Source organism: Ptychodera flava, chromosome 5 (genome assembly GCF_041260155.1).
Source record: "Ptychodera flava strain L36383 chromosome 5, AS_Pfla_20210202, whole genome shotgun sequence".
Classification (NCBI taxonomy): Eukaryota; Metazoa; Hemichordata; class Enteropneusta; family Ptychoderidae; genus Ptychodera; species Ptychodera flava.
The window spans coordinates 16,444,972-16,465,428 of record NC_091932.1 but is presented as its reverse complement, the minus strand read 5'-3'; the positions used below and the strand labels follow the sequence as shown (position 1 = coordinate 16,465,428).

Here is a 20,457-nt window from a genome sequence, read left to right as displayed (position 1 = left end):
TATAACCTGGCTTGTTAGGTATCATTAGAAAGATAATTTACTAATCTTTAGAATGACATATTGTAACATGCAATATCGTCTATAGTTTTCATGATATATAACCAAAACTTACCCCATACCCCAAAGATTACATTGAAAATTTCAGTCATAGCTACAACCAAATTCTACCATTTTTTTAGCTTGACACAAAACATCTGGCCATTTTTGCCATTACATCTATTCTATTTGTTACAGGGACATGTCAGAAATATGAAATGGACTTTTAACAGAAAAAATATTGGGAATCTACATCTGTAACAGTCATATTTTGAAGGGTACCGCAAAATCATAGTGTAGCAGATTTGCATGCATTTTTGTTAAATCTGTCTTCCTATAAGTTATCTGCTGAGCTTGTTTTTGAATATAACCTGGCTTGTTAAGTATCATTAGAAAGATAATTTACTAATCTTTAGAATGACATATTGTAACATGCAATATCTTCTATAGTTTTCATGATATATAACCAAAACTTACCCCATACCCCAAAGTTTACATTGAAAATTTCAGTCATAGCTAAAACCAAATTCTACCATTTTTTTACCTAGACATATAAAATCTGGCCGTTTTTTGCTTTAAATCTATTTTATTTGGTACAGGAACATGTAAGAAATATGAAATAGACTTTAAACAGAAAGAATATTGGGATTCTATGGCTTTAACAGGCATATTCTGTGGAGTACTGCAAAATCACAGCAGTGCAGACTCATATGTGTTTTGTTAACTTTGTCCCATTGTAGGTCATCTGCTGCGCTTATTTTATCACATAACCATGTTTATTTGGTACCATTGAAATGCTAATGTACTACGTTTTAAATGACATATTGTTATATGCCATATCTTATATAGTTTTCATGGCATATGACGAAAACTTACCCCATACCACAAAGTTTATATCGAAAATTACTTTCGTAGCTATCGTCAAATTCTACCAATTTTCTAGCTAGACATAACAAATAAGGCAATGCTTTATATGAAATCTTTTTATTTGGTATGGGGGAATGTCAAAATATGAAATAGACTTTTAACAGAAAATATATTGGGACTCTACAACTGTAACAGTCATATTTTGAAGGGTCTCGCAAAATCACAGTATTGCCAACTCGCTTGCTTTTTTGTTAAATCTGTCTTCTTAAAAGCCATCTGCTGAGCTTGATTGTTGACATAACCTGGCTTGTTAGGTATCAATAGAAAGGTAATTTACTTATTTTTAAAATGACATATTGTAATATGCAATGTCTTGTTTAGGTTTCATGAAATAGGACCAAAGCTTACCCCATACCCCAAGGTTTACACAGCAAATTACTGCAAATCTGAAACTCTACCATTTTTTACAATTTAGTAACTTTATGTGTTTATGTGTAACTTTATATATGTGTTTTTGTTAATAAAGTATGTTAAAAATATGAAATTAACTTTTAATAGGAACATAATATGATTTTGTAGCCTTTTGGATCATATTTGGAAGGGTACCCAGGTATCAGGGCAAATTTGCCGAAACACATACATTTGCAATATATGGGTTCCCCCTCCAAAAATGATCCAAATGGCTACTAAATTGTATCATCTTCCCGTTAAAAGTTAATTTTATACTTGTGACATACTTTTGTAAAAAATAAATCAGATTTTAAACAGAATTGCCTTTTGTATTATGTGCAGCAAAAATGGTAGAATTTAAGATAAGCTGTAATTTGCGATTTGAACTTTTTGGGTATGGGGTAAAGTTTGACCATATTCCAGGAAAACTATGAATGACATTGTATATTACAATATGTCATCTTAAAGAAGAATAAATTTCCCTACTTATGATACCTCACAAGCCAGGTTGTGTCACAAAATAAGTTCAGCAGATGACTTACAAGAAGAAGAATTTAACAAAAAAGGTGCCAGTTTGCGGTACTGCGATTTTGCATTTCCCTTCAAAATATGGCTGTTACAACAATACAGTCCAAATATTTTTTCTGTTAAAAGTCTATTTTTATATTTCTGACATGACCCAGTACCATATACTACAGATTTAATACCGAAAAAGAGCTATTTTTATCATGTCTAGCTAAAAATTCACGGAATTTGATCACGTTATCTATGACAATACTTTCAATATAAACCTTGGGGTATGGGGTATGTTTTGGTCATATTCCATGAAAACTATACAAGATATTGCCTGTTACAATATGTCATTGTAAAGACTATTTAATTACCTTTTCAATGATACTATACAAACCCGGTTATAATCAATAACAAGCTCATTAGACGACTTATAAGATGACAGATTTAACAAAAACACATGCGAATCAGGAATACTGAGATTTTGCTGTACCCTTCAAAATACAGCTGTTACAGCTATAGAATCCCAATATTTTTTCTGTTAAAAGTTCATTTCATATTTCTGATATGGCCAAGTACAAATAAAACGATTTCATACAAAAATTGCCTAATTTTTTATGTCTGCGTAAAAAATTGCTTGAATTTGACATTAGCTATGACAGTAGTTTTCGATGTAAATTTTGGGGTATGGGGTAAGTTTTGGTCATATTTCATAAAAATCTGTACAAGATATTGCATGTTACAATATGTCTTTTTAAAGATTAGTAAATAATCTTACTAATGATACCTAACAAGCCAGGTTATATTCAAAAACAAGCTCAGCAGTTGACTTAAAAGACGATAGATTCGACAAAAATGCACGCAAGTCAGGGATACTGAGATTTTGCGGTACCCTTCAAAATTTGACTGTTACAACTACAGAATTCCAATCTTTTTCTGTTAAAAGTCTATTTTATATTTTTGACATGACCCATTACCGAATGAAATAGATTTCATACAAATAAATGCCGGAATTTATATGTCTAGGTAAAGAAAATGGTAGAATTTGATTTTAGCTATGACTGCAATTTTCAATGTAAACTTTGGGGTATGGGGTAAGTTATGGTTATATATCATGAAAACTATAGAAGATATTGCATGTTACAATATGTCATTCTAAAGATTAGTAAATTATCTTTCTAATGATACCTAACAAGCCAGGTTATATTCAAAAACAAGCTCAGCAGATAACTTATAAGAAGACAGATTTAACAAAAATGCATGCAAATCTGCTACACTATGATTTTGCGGTACCCTTCAAAATATGACTGTTACAGATGTAGATTCTCAATATTTTTTCTGTTAAAAGTCTATTTCATATTTCTGACATGTCCCTGTAACAAATAGAATAGATTTAATAGCAAAAATGGCCAGATTTTTTGTGTCAAGCTAAAAAAATGGTAGAATTTGGTTTTAGCTATGACTGAAATTTTCAATGTAAACTTTGGGGTATGGGGTAAGTTATGGTTATATATCATGAAAACCATAGAAGATATTGCATGTTACAATATGTCATTCTAACGATTAGTAAATTATCTTTCTAATGATACCTAACAAGCCAGGTTATATTCAAAAACAAGCTCAGCAGATAACTTATAAGAAGACAGTTTTAACAAAAATGCATGCAAATCTGCTACACTATGATTTTGCTGTACCCTTCAAAACATGACTGTTACAGATGTAGATTCTCAATATTTTAATTGTTAAAAGTCTATTTCATATTTCTGACATGTCCCTGTAACAAATAGAATAGATTTAATAGCAAAAATGGCCAGATTTTTTGTGTCAAGCTAAAAAAATGGTAGAATTTGGTTTTAGCTATGACTGAAATTTTCAATGTAAACTTTGGGGTATGGGGTAAGTTTTGGTTATATATCATGAAAACTATAGAAGATATTGCATGTTACAATATGTCATTCTAACGATTAGTAAATTATCTTTCTAATGATACCTAACAAGCCAGGTTATATTCAAAAACAAGCTCAGCAGATAACTTATAGGAAGACAGTTTTAACAAAAGTGCATGCAAATCTGCAACACTATGATTTTGTGGTACCCTTCAAAATATGACTGTTACAGCTGTAGATTCCCAATATTTTTTCTGTTAAAAGTCTATTTCATATTTCTGACATGTCCCTGTATCAAATAAAACAGATTTCAGACAAAGCATTGCATTTTTTATTATGCCTAGCTAAAAAATTGGTAGAATTTGAGATTTTCTGTAATTTGTAATGTTAAATTTTGGGGTAAGGGGTAAGTTTTGGTTATATTTGACAAAAATTGTAGAAGATATTGCATAGTGCAATATGTCATCTTAAAGAGGAATAAATTCCCTTTCTAATGATACCAAACAAGTGAGGTTATGTTAAAAATGAGCTCAGCACATGACTTACAAGAAGACAGATTTGACGAAAATGCATTTTGCTTGGAAAATCGTGATTTTGCGGTACCCTTCAAAACATGACCATAACAGCTATTGCGTCCCTATATTTTTTCTGTTAAAATTCCATTTCGTATTCTAGGGATCTCAAGGGTACTGAAAAATACAGGTTTGTTATCCTGTGGGGGGGGGGGGTGCACGTAGACCCCCTCTAGCCCACGGACTAACTGATTTGTGATGACTCTCCAGTAGCCTTCCCACTGTTAAACAGTTTGCTTATAGTACAACTTGGATACTTTGTTGTCCTCTTGAAAGTGTTCAGTTTTGTACTTTGTCCAATTTTGGAATGTTCCATATCACACTCTCTGCTGGTGTGAGTTGAGTATAATAAAGATTGATTGCTCAATTGATTGATTGATGTTAGTCATATGTGTTGTCCAAGGCCATTTAGTTTGTATGGAATTGGTCCAGGCATGTGTGAGTAAAAATTTTTGACATGGAAAAAGCAGAATAAAATGGCTGCCTGGCGACCGTATTGGATCATATTGTTACAAATATTACACATGCAAATGTTTGTCATAGTGCGTTGTCCTTGTGGCAAACTTGAAAGAAAGTCATGACGTGTTTGTGTAATCGCTCAAGACATGTAAAAATCGGAACAAAATTGTCACCTTGGGACCATACTGGATCGTACCATGAAAATTGTGCATGTCTTTGTGCCAAAGTTAAAAGAAAACAGTCATACATGTCTGAGTAGGGCTCAAAATTAGCGGTAGTCCCGCGTCCACAGACTACCAACTTTTCCCTTGGGCTACCAAAGTCCATAAATGGTAGCCCACACGGACTACCAAAGCCTGGGACATGAAGTACTTGGCGTGCGATGTCCGTCACTTTGGGACGAGCTAAATGCAGTCAACATGCAGTTTCATTTGTTTGAAGTAATTATCCTTTCATCTGTGAAGAGTTTTTTCTGGTGACTATTACAATTTTCACTGCTATGTTGTTGTTTTCACAAGATGCTGAGCGTTTGATACAATAATGTTGAGTTGCTTTTCCGTGCAGTCTTTGCATGCCAGTTCACACCATGCTGTTGATCGGCAGCATACAAGACGTACTTGAGTCAATTTTTGGGGTTTTAATGCTGAAATTTCACAAAACTGTCACTTCTGTTGTATCCAGAGATTGTGTTATCAGTTTGATTTGAAATAGTAATATAAAACACCGTGTCAGTTAAGCTTGGCTGAGTTTCGCTGTCTTTTATCTATGGTAGTCGATCAGTTTAAATATATTACGTTCTGTATAGAGAGACTCGGGTGTAACAAGGCATGCCAGTTCATAAAGATCATGAGAATATATTTTTTCTGTTTTTCTTTACTCAAGTTACAATTTCTTTGGATGTGTAAGCCGATTTTGAAAGTGATAGAAAGTGTTAAAATGTACATAATTAGCATAAACTAAGCGTTCTTGACACATAACATGGGGTTTCTCGAGTTGAAGCCCCTAGTTTTACTGCTATTTTGTATTACTGAACCGGGGCTTATACTCGGACGAGTATCGAGTACAGTATCAATAAACTAAATATTCATGGACTACCAGCCATTGTCACTGGGCTACCAACTTCAGAAAATGGTAGCCCAAGTGGACTACCAGAGTAAAAAGTTAATTTCGAGCCCTGTCTGAGTAATCGTTTTAGACATGAAAAACATGGAAACATACTGGCTGCCTTGCAGCCATATTGGATCGTATCGAAAAACAAATTGACGTACATATGTATATCGTAGTGTATTATCCTTGCGTGGACGGACGCACACACGCAGCCCAATCTTTTAGTCCCCGAACGACTAAAATGATAGAACAGCCACTTTTACACATCTCAGAATATAGTATATAAGTGATTGAAATACAACATTTTTTCAGCAACTTTCTATCAAATAAAGATCATTGTGTCCCAATTAAATAGAACAAGAAATCAACAGGTGACTTTAGAATGACCTGTCCCGGCCCTGTAATGCATGCATACAGGTAATAGAGAAGCAAAATAAAATTTTCGGAGAGAACTGTCATTTGTTGAAAGTTCTGTATATCACCATGCACTACGGGTAGGCCTACTATAAAATTATTGAGACAGGTACCGTTCCTGGGGCCCTGCCTCACACCTGCTGTGCAACAGACTACTTTTATTCCCATTTGGATATAGGCCTATGTATTTATCATTTTCCATGCAGAGTAACCTATCTGTGCGTCCATAGCTGTGGTGTCGGCATGAAAAGTCGTCCAAGTCAAAATCAGCACGTTAAAGACAGAAAACCACCACCACTGCTATGGATCCACTGCTGGAGAAAAATCTGCTTTAAAATTTATGCATCCTAAGTAACGTACCTCCTCCCGGTCAGCGTCTCTTTTGGTGGACGCTTTATTGTGTTAAATATGTTAAATTACTATCATTGATAAATTTCAGGAAAGCATCATTCATTTGCTGTTGATTTCTACCATCATCGTCGAAGATCACCATCTCACATTGGATCATTTAGCTAAATGCATTATCTGATCGATTGATATGAACAAAGTTTTAGGAGAGTCGGAAATGTTGCAAAAAATAATACATGAGATAAAGTGATCATTAGTGACACATTTCAGTTATTCTTTGTGAATCTTACCCTTTTAAAACTCCCTGAATGCTATCTTATGTCTCGTGCACCGAGGGTTAAGGTAGAACACGCCTCAGGGATAGAAAGTGGGACTCTCAAATTTCTACAATTTTTTTCTGATTTACCACTTGTGGGGGTTCGTTTTAAAGCTCTTGGAGAAAAAAAACCTTTTACCGTTTTAGTTTTTCGAAAATCCAAAATTTAATTTTTCCCCATAGAGTTTACACAGGAATGGTGGCCATTTTGACTTTTTAAATATCGCAAAATGTTGAGTAATTTGTTTCGTTAGTTCCAAATTTTGCACTGCGACTCCCGATTTCTATTGTGGATTTGGTAAAAGAATGGCTGAAAGTTTCATTCAGGAAAGTTTAAGTAAAAGTTTTAAGTCCTTCACTTTCGAAGCGCGTACTACCTTAACGTGTGTATCTAGCTTCCAAAAAATTACGCAGATCTTCCAAGCTAAACTATATACTAAAAAATATAAATTTACGTGTCACTATAACCGCGTTGAACTAATGGTACTGATAAGTACAACATATCTTTTCCTAGTTCTATAATGCCGTGTGCATTAGGGGCTTGGGTTGTAAAGAAGATGGTTCAAATCAAGAGTATTGAAGGATGATTATCACCGCCTGCTTATGTTAATGGTCCCTTAGTAACCGCCTGCTGCCATGGAGACAACCATCCCTTTTGGCGCTTCTTAAGACGTCAGAAATACCGAAGCTGTGCATGACTTTACCTAAAATTTGTGGGTGTATAGATGATTTCTTCCATTATCTGTTGATTTTTCATCCCATATCGTGGCTACGACCCAGGTTGCCTAATTGTTTAACCATTTTATGCCCTTACAATGTAAGTCGTGAAGGCATGCAGGTTACAACTCGATGTGAGTTACACATTTTCCCACTATTAAAGTTGCTGGATGGTTGGACAGACAGACAGACAGACAGACAGGCAGACGGACGGACAGACAAGAGAAATGTTAGTTATAGTAACGCGTTGGTCTGACCACAGGCGACCCAATAAGTATTACTGAGTTTCTCTATCATTTTCTCTTCTTTCTTCATGCTCTGAATGATCGGAATAAATAAAATAAATGGTTTATATAACCTAACCTAGCCTCTGTGACTCTTTATTTATTTTACACTCCATTACAAGGACTCATACACACATGCTGTAATTAATTAGTCAACACAACTAATTACGCTAATCCGTGGACTTATCAGGGATTTTGCGGTTGGTCAACATCGCGAAAGATAGGAAGGGTTACTAAAACGGGCTCCTTTTTCATTAACATCACTATCTTTCCGATGTTGACCAACCTCTGATAAGTCCACGGATTAGCATAATTAGTTGTGTTGACTAATTAATTACAGCATGTGTGTATGAGAGATATACGTCCTTGTAATGGAGTGTAAAATAAATAAAGAGTCACAGAGGCTAGGTTAGGTTATATAAACCATTTATTTTATTTATTCCGATCATTCAGAGCATGAAGAAAGAAGAGAAAATGATAGAGAAAACAGTGTGAAAAACTCAGTAATACTTAATGGGTCGCCTGTGGTCTTAGTACCTGCAGTAGTGTGCTAAGGTTTACGTTCCGGCGATTTTGCGGCAAAGTTTTTTTTGAAAACATGCGGAATTCGTGTAATTTTTACGTAAAATTATTTTTTTTTACATGGTGGCAACTAGACACTTATACAATCCTCGGATTAAATTGGCCGAACGAAGCGATCGCTAAATATTGAAATAAGACAAAAGCATAGCAAGCACCGATGCTGGAGTGAACTGTATTTGTGAGGGCTCATTTTGAAGCTCATGCAGTAAAATTAAGTTTTCGCCGCCTTATTTTGTGAAAATCGAACATTTTGTCATTTCCTATCGATTGCTGTTAACACAAGAAGTGTCGGTAAATATTTTCAGATTTGTTTCTCTTGTACCAAATTTTGCACGGTGACCCTTATTTTTATTCTTGATTTCAAAGGGGAACTGTTTATAGCGTCCTTTAGGAAAGTTTGAGCAAGGCCTGTGCTAGCTTAATGGAAAACTTGGGGGTGGGGGGTGGGGGTTGGATATTACACGAATAACTAACGGTTACCGTACCCAATGTCACGTTATCACGTGACAAGACGTTAGGCGTCCTCATCGAAGTTTACGAGGCGAACTACTTAGTAATGGAGGGGGCTTGGAAGATTGATTTGTGAGCGCGATATACATACATTTTCTTTTCTCACTGCTCCACTTAGAATTATTTTTATCAGTCTCAGCATATTCTGGCATTAAATAGTTTTACTAGTAAGATCCTTCTCAGTGGAGTTTTTTCCTCTCACCAACAACAGTCCCAATTACTTTTTGTTGATGTTTTTGTCCTAACATGATATAACAAAGGCAAAGTTGGGACAGAAACGTACAGCAGCACAAAATACGTCAAAATCTGTCTAAAGACAAAGCAGATGCTAGGATATAAAGGTGACTTTCGGTAAATCCCTTTGAACTACGGTGAAAATCCCCCTCTGCGTGTTTCCAGACCATCTCGCGGATTTCGTTTTAATGTAACCATCATACCCTCTCTCTCTCTCTCTCTCTCTCTCTCTCTCTCTCTCTCTCTCTCTCTCTCTCTCTCTCTCTCCAAAGCTGACAACGAGGAAGGTCTGTTCAAAATTGACGCCACCAGTGGCCGCATATTCAGTGATGCGACTCTGGATTACTCTGAGAAGAAAGAACACACCTTGTATCGCGTAACTGCTACATGTAGAATCCCTAGTTGCTAGCTACGCCATTCAATTTTGACAAACCCATGCTCAAAAGGACCGCTCAATTTTACTGCGTTTTGCGTTGCTGAAGCCCGTGCAGTTTTCATAAGTTTTAATAAAATGACCAAAGAACACCAACCTGTGATTATTACATACATGAAGAGATACAGGTTGTATACTATGGTGATATCTAATATTTTACCAACTGGGCAGACAAACAACAGCAATTGCAAGTTAAGATTAACTGAAAGAACAAAAGGACAGGCAAGTTGTTGAAATTTTCACGGCAGTTTCTACTTTTTGGACAAGCAAAATTTTGTTTGCAATAACACGTCCTTACCAAGCTAGCTTTAAGCCAAAAGAATGTCGAAATGAGTTTTCGAAACATTGGCCTTGGGTTGTTAGTTTTAGATTTTTTTGTGTTTAATAAAAACGTCGGATCAACTAGAAATGATAAACACTCTTACAATGTTGCAATGTTTTTATCGCTACAATCTTGTCAATATAGAAAACAAATGACGTTCACGAAATAGCCTGAAACCCCCAAGTTCACTTCGTACTGAAGTAGGCCCCGATGTCAGCTCATTGAGAAATGTGGTGTCATTCATTTGTTGATAACCAAAGTAAAGTTTGTTCATTTTACACATCACTCTATTATTTTTGAAGTCATGAACTTTATTGATATTCAACTACAAAGAACACTGTCCTCTGAGTCTAAATTTGCAGTAACGTCGTTCTTTTACCACCTCTCCGTGAATTTGAACTGCTTGTAAAACTTGGCAACCAGTCTCTGTGTGTGTCACCATTGAAACTGATAGCTGCTGTAAAGATATACACATACATACTACATAGTAAATTAGTTTACAGACATCTTGCTGCGTCACCTGCTGTTTTAGTCTGTCTGATGTTGGCGCAAAGTTGTAAAAGTTGACCACTACAAGGGTAAATTCGAGAGCAAACTGACAAACCTAATAAGGTAGTGTATCAATATCCAGCTGTATCTCATCGTCAAAATTTGGTAACTGTACTGTAACAAAGGTTTTCCATGCCAAATTTACGTAGTTGTAATACAGACCCTGTTATGAATAAATTTGTGATTACTAATATTCTTGATAAAAAAATGTCATTATCGTGAACGTACGTTCTAAACTTAAAAGTACTTTACAGCACTTGAATCCTGAATGATGATCTATATTTATTCCAAATTCACGCAGTTGTAGCACAGACCCTCAGAAATAAGGTCGATGCAACTTGATGCGCGGTCACAGTACTGCCTCGGCAGACTCTCTGAACAGTTTACTGTTCAGACTCTCTATATTTTGTAATGTATAATTCGTAAATTTCTTGTCTACATTCCCGATATTTAAAGTGGTCAAATATCTTGGAAGTTTCCCCTGAATCCTAGACTTGGTTCAAGTCGGTGAATTAAAAAAAAATCATTTATAATAGTTTCTCTTGTGTCTCTCCTATTTCGTACAAACCTATCCGGAATTTGGCAGCTCACGCCAGGTTTTCCCAGCTATTGAATGCGTCGAGTTTGAGTCTGCGCAGTAGTGAGTTAGTTTCTGCCGGATTCACCGTGATTCCGGGTGAAACTCCGGCTCCGCTGCATAGCGTTCACTCCACTCATCGCGTTCACCCTACTCATCGCGTCCACTCACGCACACGTTTCACATGAAGCAGAATACAAATCATTGCGTTCACTCCACTCAAACATTCACAAATCACAGACTTGGACCAAGTCTACCTGAATCCCTCTCCGGGGCGTATTGTTTGCAAATACCACCTTATAGTTTAACTATGGAAGCCTGAGCCACACTGTGTACTGTCATGGTTTAGACTAGTGAAAGTGACAGTATAATAGTCCTGTTTTGGCTATTGTACCAGAGTAGGCTATAACCTGAGAAAGTGGGACACTGCCCATACGAAGGGTATATAGACACGTGCCGCGGTTTTAATTCCGACAGAGCAAACACTGAAAAATGTAGATTTTCAACCCCTTTTTTGATCAGACCAGCACTTTTGCCCCTATATAGGCACTCTGACCAATCTTTCGTAGAAACTGTAGTTAGGACCTTGGAATTTGAACAAAAATATAGAACTTTTGAGAATTTGTAGAATTTGTCCTTCGTAGTTCAAACTCTCCAGACTACACTGTACCTAATTTGGGGGCAAGTGCCGTTGGATTTCGGCCTGCGTCATAGGCAAGTGCCGTACATAGGGGCGAATCCAGTGCTGTTACCCACGGGCAGAGAGCAGACTTGTTCTAAATCTGTCATTTTCATACTGATGGTCACTACTTGACCTTGCAGTTCTGTGCAGATATAAACGTGATATTGATAAACACAAGACGGCTTTTTTGGAGCGGTTTGTGATTGGATGACCAACTGGCACTCTTGTGAACTGAGGTAAGAAGTTTGGATGGCTGCATTAAAACATCAGATTTAATTGTTTGGTCCAGCATTTCTCCCTTGCTCTCAGTTTTTGAGTTACCAGTATGTTACTGGGTCAAATACCGACCACTGGCTTTGAGATTGGTTTTACAAACATTCACACATCCACTCTGGAGATTTATGTATATATTCTTCGAAGAGATCAAAATAGATTCAAGTATGTTGACTTCAGCAGGGTCCATACACTGAGAGTCACCTAAAATTCAAGGACTTTTTGAGCTCCGCATTCCATTTTCCAGGTATTAAAGGTATACTGTCACCTGTTCCAATTTTGCAGCAGTTACCATGGAAAGAGAAAATCTAACCAATCACAGATTTTAAGCGGGTGGCCGCTTTTTAAAAACAGCGCCCTCGCATGGGCATTTTGAATACCAAGGAACGTCCCTTTGACCATATATGGCCATTTTTAGATTACAGGTGACTGTATATATCATTTTTATATATCATTTCACACATCATTTTTACAATATCATGCATGACCAAGCTTTTCATATTCTCTGAAATTCCGGATGGCTTGCCAAATTTTCCAGGATTTTCCAGGACTACAATTTTCAATGACTTTCCAGTGGTCCTAAATTTCAAGGGCTTTTCAAGGAATTTCCGGGTGTGTAGGACCCCGCTGGTGTGATACAGAGTGACAGAAAATTGAAGAGACAATGGACACACAAATAACTATAGTGAAGTTGCTAATTTATTGCAAAATAAAACAATTAAATGCTTTGCATATTCTGACGAATCCTGTGCTCAAAATATGACAATACAGGTCACTTTTTTTTTAGCATCATTGATATTCAAAAATCAGTTCTGAATTTGATATGAAATTTGACTGAACCTTAAACCCTAGGCATCCCAGCGTGCTTCAAAATTCCTGCGGTGTATATGGTTTTTTTCTTTTAGTATAGCTACTTTAATATTCTATTTTTGAGGAATGATGATTTGTAACTTCTTAAATGTCACACTTGAAAGAGCTGTATACCTCACAAAAAAAGTTACCATTGCTGTAAAAACCCACACCGATTTCTCAACTTGTACGTCTAGTCTGGGAATACACATGATTTAAAAAGACTTGCATGAGCTCTGCAATTTCGGAATGAAACATACTGACTACAACATCAGATTGTAAATTTTTTTTTCAAAGCAGATACAGATTTTTTCTGAATTTCACAACATAAAAAATATATAACAGACAGCACCCAAAGACAAAAATAATTTTAGTCTACGTTTTTCACCGCCACTCTCATGGCTACACGCACTATACAGACATGGAATCGTCAAGGCTTAATTATAGAAAAAGCTTCCCGTCATTTTTCACCTTTTCACCCCCATTTCCCTGGATATTGGCCAAACCACTGAATTGAAAAAAGCAGGGGTGATACCAATATATAGGGGTGAGAGAGGTGAGAAAATATACTTCCTTGCATCAAAGGTAAATGAGCAGTTATAAAAAAAGATTGATCAATATTTTGTCGCCTACCATCTAACTTGTACCATGCTAAACTGGAAAACCTATTGATTTAGTTCCAAATGTGACTAAATGTAACGTCTGTTAGCACTTCATAATATGATTCACTGTTTAGTTTTCCTGCCAAAAAAATTGAATGTAACTTGCGAAAAATTCTGTTGTATATACGACCTAGAGAGCAGCTATCTCCTTGACATGAATATGCGCACTGCAAAATTTGCGATCATTTCAATGACAATGGTGTCAATGTTGAATATGTATTAATGTACCAATTTCAAATGCTTTTTTTTAATGATTAGTTATGATTTGAATCCAGGTTATAATTGTCTTATACTGGGATCCGAGTGTCTACCAAGTTATAATTCCAACCCCCAACCCCTGGAAAAGGAGGCGGAAGTATCAATGGTAAAACACTGGCGGTACTATGGATTATTTTATTCTATCTATTCAATGATATAAACCGGTTTGAACTGGATTTTTCCAGATTGTGCTGCATGACTAACAATTCTCACACTAATGCCGGTTGAAGACTGGTTTTTAACTGCATTTAACTACACATTTGGGCTGACTCTATGCAGAGTACAAATTTTTTTTTTCTGGTAGAAAAAGATTTTTCTGGTAAAGAGAGCAAACTATACAAAACACTACAGAGAAATTATGTACTGCTGAATGCGGAAGCCTGAAATCAAAGACAACTTGACAACTATCGATGGTAATACTGAGTCTCCCTGGAAAGTTGCTTTGATTTGAGGCTTCGTCCTCGTACACATAATTTTTACATCGTTCAAAATGATGATAATTTTCACTTCAAAGAATCTCAGCAAACTATGATTTACAACAACGATCTGGGTCCTTCTCGACTTCATCATCCTACAATTTACTTTCTACAACCCTCTGATAGCATTTATCTCTCTCTTATCTTTGTATAAAGTCTCGCACCACATACATGTATTTTTTTTTTAAAAGATCTTTTGTCTTCAACGATTATTTACATCTGAAGTAACCAGAATCTTCGATACCTTCTATTTTTAAAAACAATATATTTCAGCTTGTCTCCAAAAAAATCCACAAAAAGAAACAAAGAAAATAAAAATTCTCAAACATAAAAAACTTGCAGCATGTTTGCTAATTCAGTTTCGATCCCACTACGTTTCGCAGAGGAACTTGAGTAATTGATACTGAACTCTGCCAAGAGTATAGATATATTTTGGCAAGATACTGCTATATACAACTTCAAAAATTATTCCGGTATCTTTCTCTTCATAAATTGATATAATACGACCTCCATTATGTACATATACGTCGTTTACATTGCAGTTGTAATCTTAGCCTAGTGGTTGCTTCATACTTCTTGGGAAATATACTCGGAAAAAATTGACAAAGTTTGTATATTTTATTTTCCATTCAGGTTTGTTTGATGTGTTCAGTTTGAGTTCTGGGGTCATTTACTTTTGCTCGTCTCCGCTGACTTTGTCGGGGCTTGGAGCTTTTGGTGGGGATTTGTCTCCGTTTTGCTGCACCCCTGGTCCGTCGCTTTTTGATTTCGAAGCGCTTGTAGCTGCTTTCTTTGTGGTGTCCTTGGCGCTTTTCGGGGCAGTTTCTTTTGTCGGTGACAGCGTTGGGATTTTGGATCCTTTGGGTCCCGATGATGCAGTCTTGGACCCTGGGGATGAATGTTTGGCTGACGCATCTTTAGGTTGCATTCGTCTGCTTGCCACACCAGTGCGTTTTCCAGTAGGTGTGTCTTTTTCAGATCCAAGCGATTCCCTACTCGCGGTTCTGCGTGCCATGCCCGAGGCTGTGCGCCTCATTGGTGATGTCAGATCCTTCTCTGATCCCAGCGATTCCCGACTGGAACTCCTGCTGGGCGGCTTCCTGGGTTGTGACAGTCTGTCGAACACTGACAACCCTTTGTCGGATGAGAGCGATTCCCTGCTGCTTGATCGGCTGGGCGTTTTTCGCATGCTGCTCATTGGTTTTGTTGTTGGTGGCGTTGTCCTGGGCGTTGTTTTCTTTGCCGTGATCTTTGTGTCTGTTGCGGGTGTTGTCTTTGTCGGCGTCTTTTTCGGGACCTTCGTGTACGTGGTTCTACTGACAGTTGGCAACGTGACAGTTCTGGTTTGTAAAGTTTCGGTGCGGAAGGTTACCTCGCCTCTCGTCATACCCCCGACGGTCTTCGTCTTCACGTCTGCGATCGTGCGCGTTTTCTTCTGATCGGTCTTACACGTGACATCCTCGCCTGGACGTGTACCGGGGGTATGATGATGGTCATGATCACCTGACGAGAATAAAACGACAGAAAAAAGTTCAATATTTTGCGGGAAACACAAGTCCAATTGTTTATGTGCCGTCACACATCTTAATGGTTTCATAGCATGCTTGCCAGTTTAGATTTTAGAAAGAATTACACAATTTAGTAGAATGTGCAAAAGGGCAGAAACTCACAGGGTCCCATCGGTCTTTATAAATATTTCATATCAACCAATCATAGCTGAAAATACTACTGTATTTTCTCTTGTCAGTACTTTCAAATACTTTCAAGACGACACTGAAGAATTCAACTCAAGCGTAGTCACTAATGATGGCAACATTCGAAATACGCATTCTTCCACAAGACAATTCGTACCTCACACAACTTTCTGGGCCCACATGTCTTTGAATCAACTGAAACTATAAGCTTGCATGATCTTCATTTTGTTGGCTTGAATTTGATATAGCAATGTTTCAGTTTCAATCTTGAAGAGTACGAAGAAACATGGATTTTTCATATTTCCCTAGAAAAGCTATAGAAAAAAGTGAAACTTTTTCTATTTCAAGTGTTGAGTCTACCAAGATTTGTTACTATTCTAGTCCATGCTGAGGGCTAAAGAGGGGTATACAATCCGAAGTACAAAATTCAATAGATTTAAGATGTTTTGGCTAAATTTGTGGTGGGCTTGCTGAACTCAGTTGCATTTTTCTGTGATGGTGTTCATCTATGGTCAGCAACTGTGTTTGTACCAATGAAATCATGATACTGTATGTTTTCAGACATACTTGTACAAATAGCAATTTGAATCCTTCAGTATTGTCTTAAACCTGAACCTTCCTTTACAATCTTCTCAAGTCAAATGCATCGTACTTAGGCATAGGCCAGATTTCTTTGTAATATTATTGAAGAGACCGAGTGAGTTTCAACACGAAGGTTTGTAATTAAGGTTTCATGGCAAGAGAGTGCTTCTACTAGCAGAAAGTTACAATGTCGGTAGGGAACAGTCACACGTTGTGTCCCTCTGTTCCATCCTATTCACCCCTACGTACCCTGCACAGTTGTCTCAACCACTGTGGATGTCAAAGGACTGTGCCACACTTCCAGAGAAAGGAGAGAGGAAGGAGGGTGGGGAGCAGAGGTGGGTGGGCGGGTTAGGTTTTTTTTGCATGCAGAATACTGCAGCAACTGGTAAGATAGGGGCTGATGGTAACATGGTTTAGACATGTGCTTCTATTTGATCTCTACACATTTATGTCTAAACAATCAAGACTACGATAACGGTGTTTTGACAGCACTTAAGAAATGCTGGAAATTACGGAAATGGTTTGGGCACTGACGTTTCCAGTTTGTGAAGTTAGTTTCAGTATTTCTGTCAGTACATGACAACCGCAACAGCAAAATGCACTGTGCCTCAGCTGACGCAATGTCGAACATATGAAATAACTGAAATTTTACTGTTTTCTAGCCGTACTTTCATGAGATATCCCCCCCCACATTTTTTAGTTTGATGACAATGATAGTCCTCTACACTTGCTTATCCCTCCTAGTTGTATATACCACAGATATCATCATCTGTGTTGATGTAAACTCCTGCCCTCACATTCGAATCTCTATTTTTATGTAATATGATTGACATCAACATTGAACTTGGTAATGTACATCAGTTGTTTGAATAACTGATTTGCATATTATATTGGGATATCTTTAATAGCATAAACACGTTATTTTTACTGAATTTTTTACGTTTTCCTTTAGTATTTAAGTATCTTGAAGTCTGAAAAATCTCAACTCAAAATGATAGACCATTACCGATTTTCACCAAGTAAACATATTTGGAAAGTTTTGTTGAGGGAATCACATTTCTAGGGAATCCAAAAGGACTTTACTGATGTAGTTATACACAGAATGAAACAAGGACTGAGAATTCAGTATGAATCTTAATCAGAAGTCATTTTTAAATATGTCTAACCTGCTATACAATTGCATCTGGTGAAACCACAGGTTTCGAGATGCAAAAACCTCTCTTGTGACACATTTTGGTCTCAAATCTCATTCTTTTCAGGGGACTTTTACTCTTGCATGAAAGGGGAGTTTAAGGATGAGTGACATCCATAACAGGGTAATACATTTAACTATGACAGGATGCAAATGGTCGTACCTCAGCTTTTTAATGTGTTAGCTTATGATACATGCATTGTTTTTATGCATTGTTCAGAAAACCGCTTTTGGACAAGCTGTTTGTGGCACTTGGTTACTTTAATTTTCAAACCAATGATATCAACATGACTACCGATGCCACTATGCATACACTACTTTTCTTGGCTTTATTTTTCTTAGGATGTTCACAACCAAAAGCTTGAAAGCTATTTGCCACAGACATCTTGAAAACTCATATACATTTAAGTTGCATTTCAGTACAAAGTGTAAAAGTTTATATTTTGGACCAAATAACAAGTTGCGCAATAAATAGTTACGTCAAGGTTTCCACAAACAGCTTTGACATTTGTGTTAAAACAAGACAGATGTTTTCAACTTCTAATATTCCAAAACTGTTCAATATTTGATGTTATTGAAACCAGCAATGCTTTTGCAAACATGGCTACATTCACTTTAAGAATTAACGTAGCCCGAATACCAAACTAACAAAAAACATGACAATCCTCAGGTTGGCTGAGAGAGCATGCACATTGCATATATGGAAATCTGCACCAAACTAGAACTGCATGCTGGGAGGTGCACATGACATGCAGCAGGGATGCTGGGAAGAGAAAGCTATTCTCAGCTACTGGAGCGTTGCAAAGGAGATCGGGTAAAAGAAAGAAAATAAAGACACCTTCACCGCACTAAGGACACCATTTTTACGTTACTGCCACCACTTGTAGCAGAACTGCTCCTCGTCAACTGGCGATAGCAGATGCTTTTTGCCTCTGCCTCTATTCTTATGAGCTACATTGCAACATATCAAAAAAACCAAAACAAATAAACAAAAACAAAAGGAAAAGGAAAAGAGAACAATGGTGAAAAGAAAGCAGAAACAGAAAGCATGGTCAGAGTTTCTGTCTGGGTCAGATACCATAACTTGTGATTTTGAAGAGAACATATAATAACGCTACACTTCTGTTGGTATAATTTTGTTGCGTTTTTTGAACGAAATAGCATTACAATTGATTCAAACACATTTTAAGAATTGTTTAAAAACATTTTTTTTGCAGCGTGATAGAAATTTCTGAATTTTTTTCACAATATTCTATTGTATAGGACATTGTAAAAAAGGGATAAAAACAAGGGTACTTCTGAACCAGTTTTCTCCCAACTGAAAAATGAATTTCAAAGTGTTCTCTTATAATGAAGTGCACACTTCTTAGTGACAATCACAACAGACTTTCCTCTCATGGATTTTTTCACATCATATGTGTTTGAAATCAGCGTACTAATTTGATGATTTCGACGTTCATGGCATCAGCACCGAGACAGAAACGCCGATAACAGTAATAATTAACTAAATGCGTGTGTGTCTGTGCTCGGAAAAATATTCAAATGAATAAAATGATAGAAAATTACAACATTGATTGAGAAATTTTCATGTATATCAGAAATCTTCTAATAATAATAATAATGTTTTTAAAGTCTAAATATTTTGGTAAATATTTGGTTATCGAATGAACTCTTTGAAGTGGTTTTAAAGTTTATTCATTTTGAACTTGAGAATAATAAGCAGGGGATGCCTGAAAAAGAGCTTTTGCATTTTTTATAAACACAACCCCTTTTATGAAGTCAAGGTTGTTTAATGAGATGAGCAGTGACAGAATTGCCCATTTTTCATCAGACAGTGATAAATGTATGATCAAATCTGGAGTCCGGACTAGCTTGAACTGGAATGAGCTGGTTCAAACTGGGTTACTTACCAGGACACACGTGCGTAGTGTGCTTCTTGGTAATCAGTGTTCCATCGGGTCGTCTCTCTTGTATGGTTGTGGCACCATCGGCACTAGAGCTAGTCTTGACTGTAGACGTTGGGCTCGCACGCATCTGCCACGGTCTGGTGATGTTTTTCTTTTCACGAATCTGAAGTATGAAACACAATTAACTAAATATTCATATCCAATAGCACCCTTGTTTCTTAACAGATTTTGAATGAATTTGGATTCTTATAAAAAAAATGGAAACAGAGAAAATTATACAGAGTACATGTACATAAAAGGAAACCTTGCCATCATTTAACATTTTTGAAATTTTTGGAGACAAAAATGATAACCCTACCTTCATGATTGGACCACTGACACTGCGTGAGCTGCCTGTGGTGCTTGAACCAGATGTTGAAACACCAGGACTCCTTGTTCTGAAAGCCTGCATGGACTGACTGACTCCCTCAGCCAGGATGAACTTCTCTCGCAGTTCAATGTTAGTGCGCCCTCGTGCTGTGGAATAGTAAAAAGGACAATCGTCAGTCACTATACACAAACTACGTGTGCTGGGGGAAAGAAAACATGACTCATTTCAATTTTAAAAACTCGCATCGTGTTTGCTTATTGCTAAGGTATCCTTGTCCAACTGTTTTAAAGATTAATCTATTAATTCATTTATTAACAGATTGATGAACATATTCAT

At 36.8% G+C, this 20,457-nt stretch overlaps 1 protein-coding gene across 1 annotated transcript in view; it reads right to left on the bottom strand.

Annotated features, from left to right (window-relative positions):
- Window positions 1-12,809: 12,809 nt before the first annotated feature.
- The window catches only part of LOC139133137 (microtubule-actin cross-linking factor 1-like), a 92,358-nt gene continuing 84,710 nt past the window's right edge, over window positions 12,810-20,457 (bottom strand). The window contains 3 exon segments of the mRNA XM_070699558.1: window positions 12,810-15,876; window positions 19,755-19,914; window positions 20,110-20,267. Of these exon segments, the coding sequence (XP_070555659.1) occupies window positions 15,044-15,876; window positions 19,755-19,914; window positions 20,110-20,267 (1,151 nt within the window). The 3' untranslated portion in view covers window positions 12,810-15,043.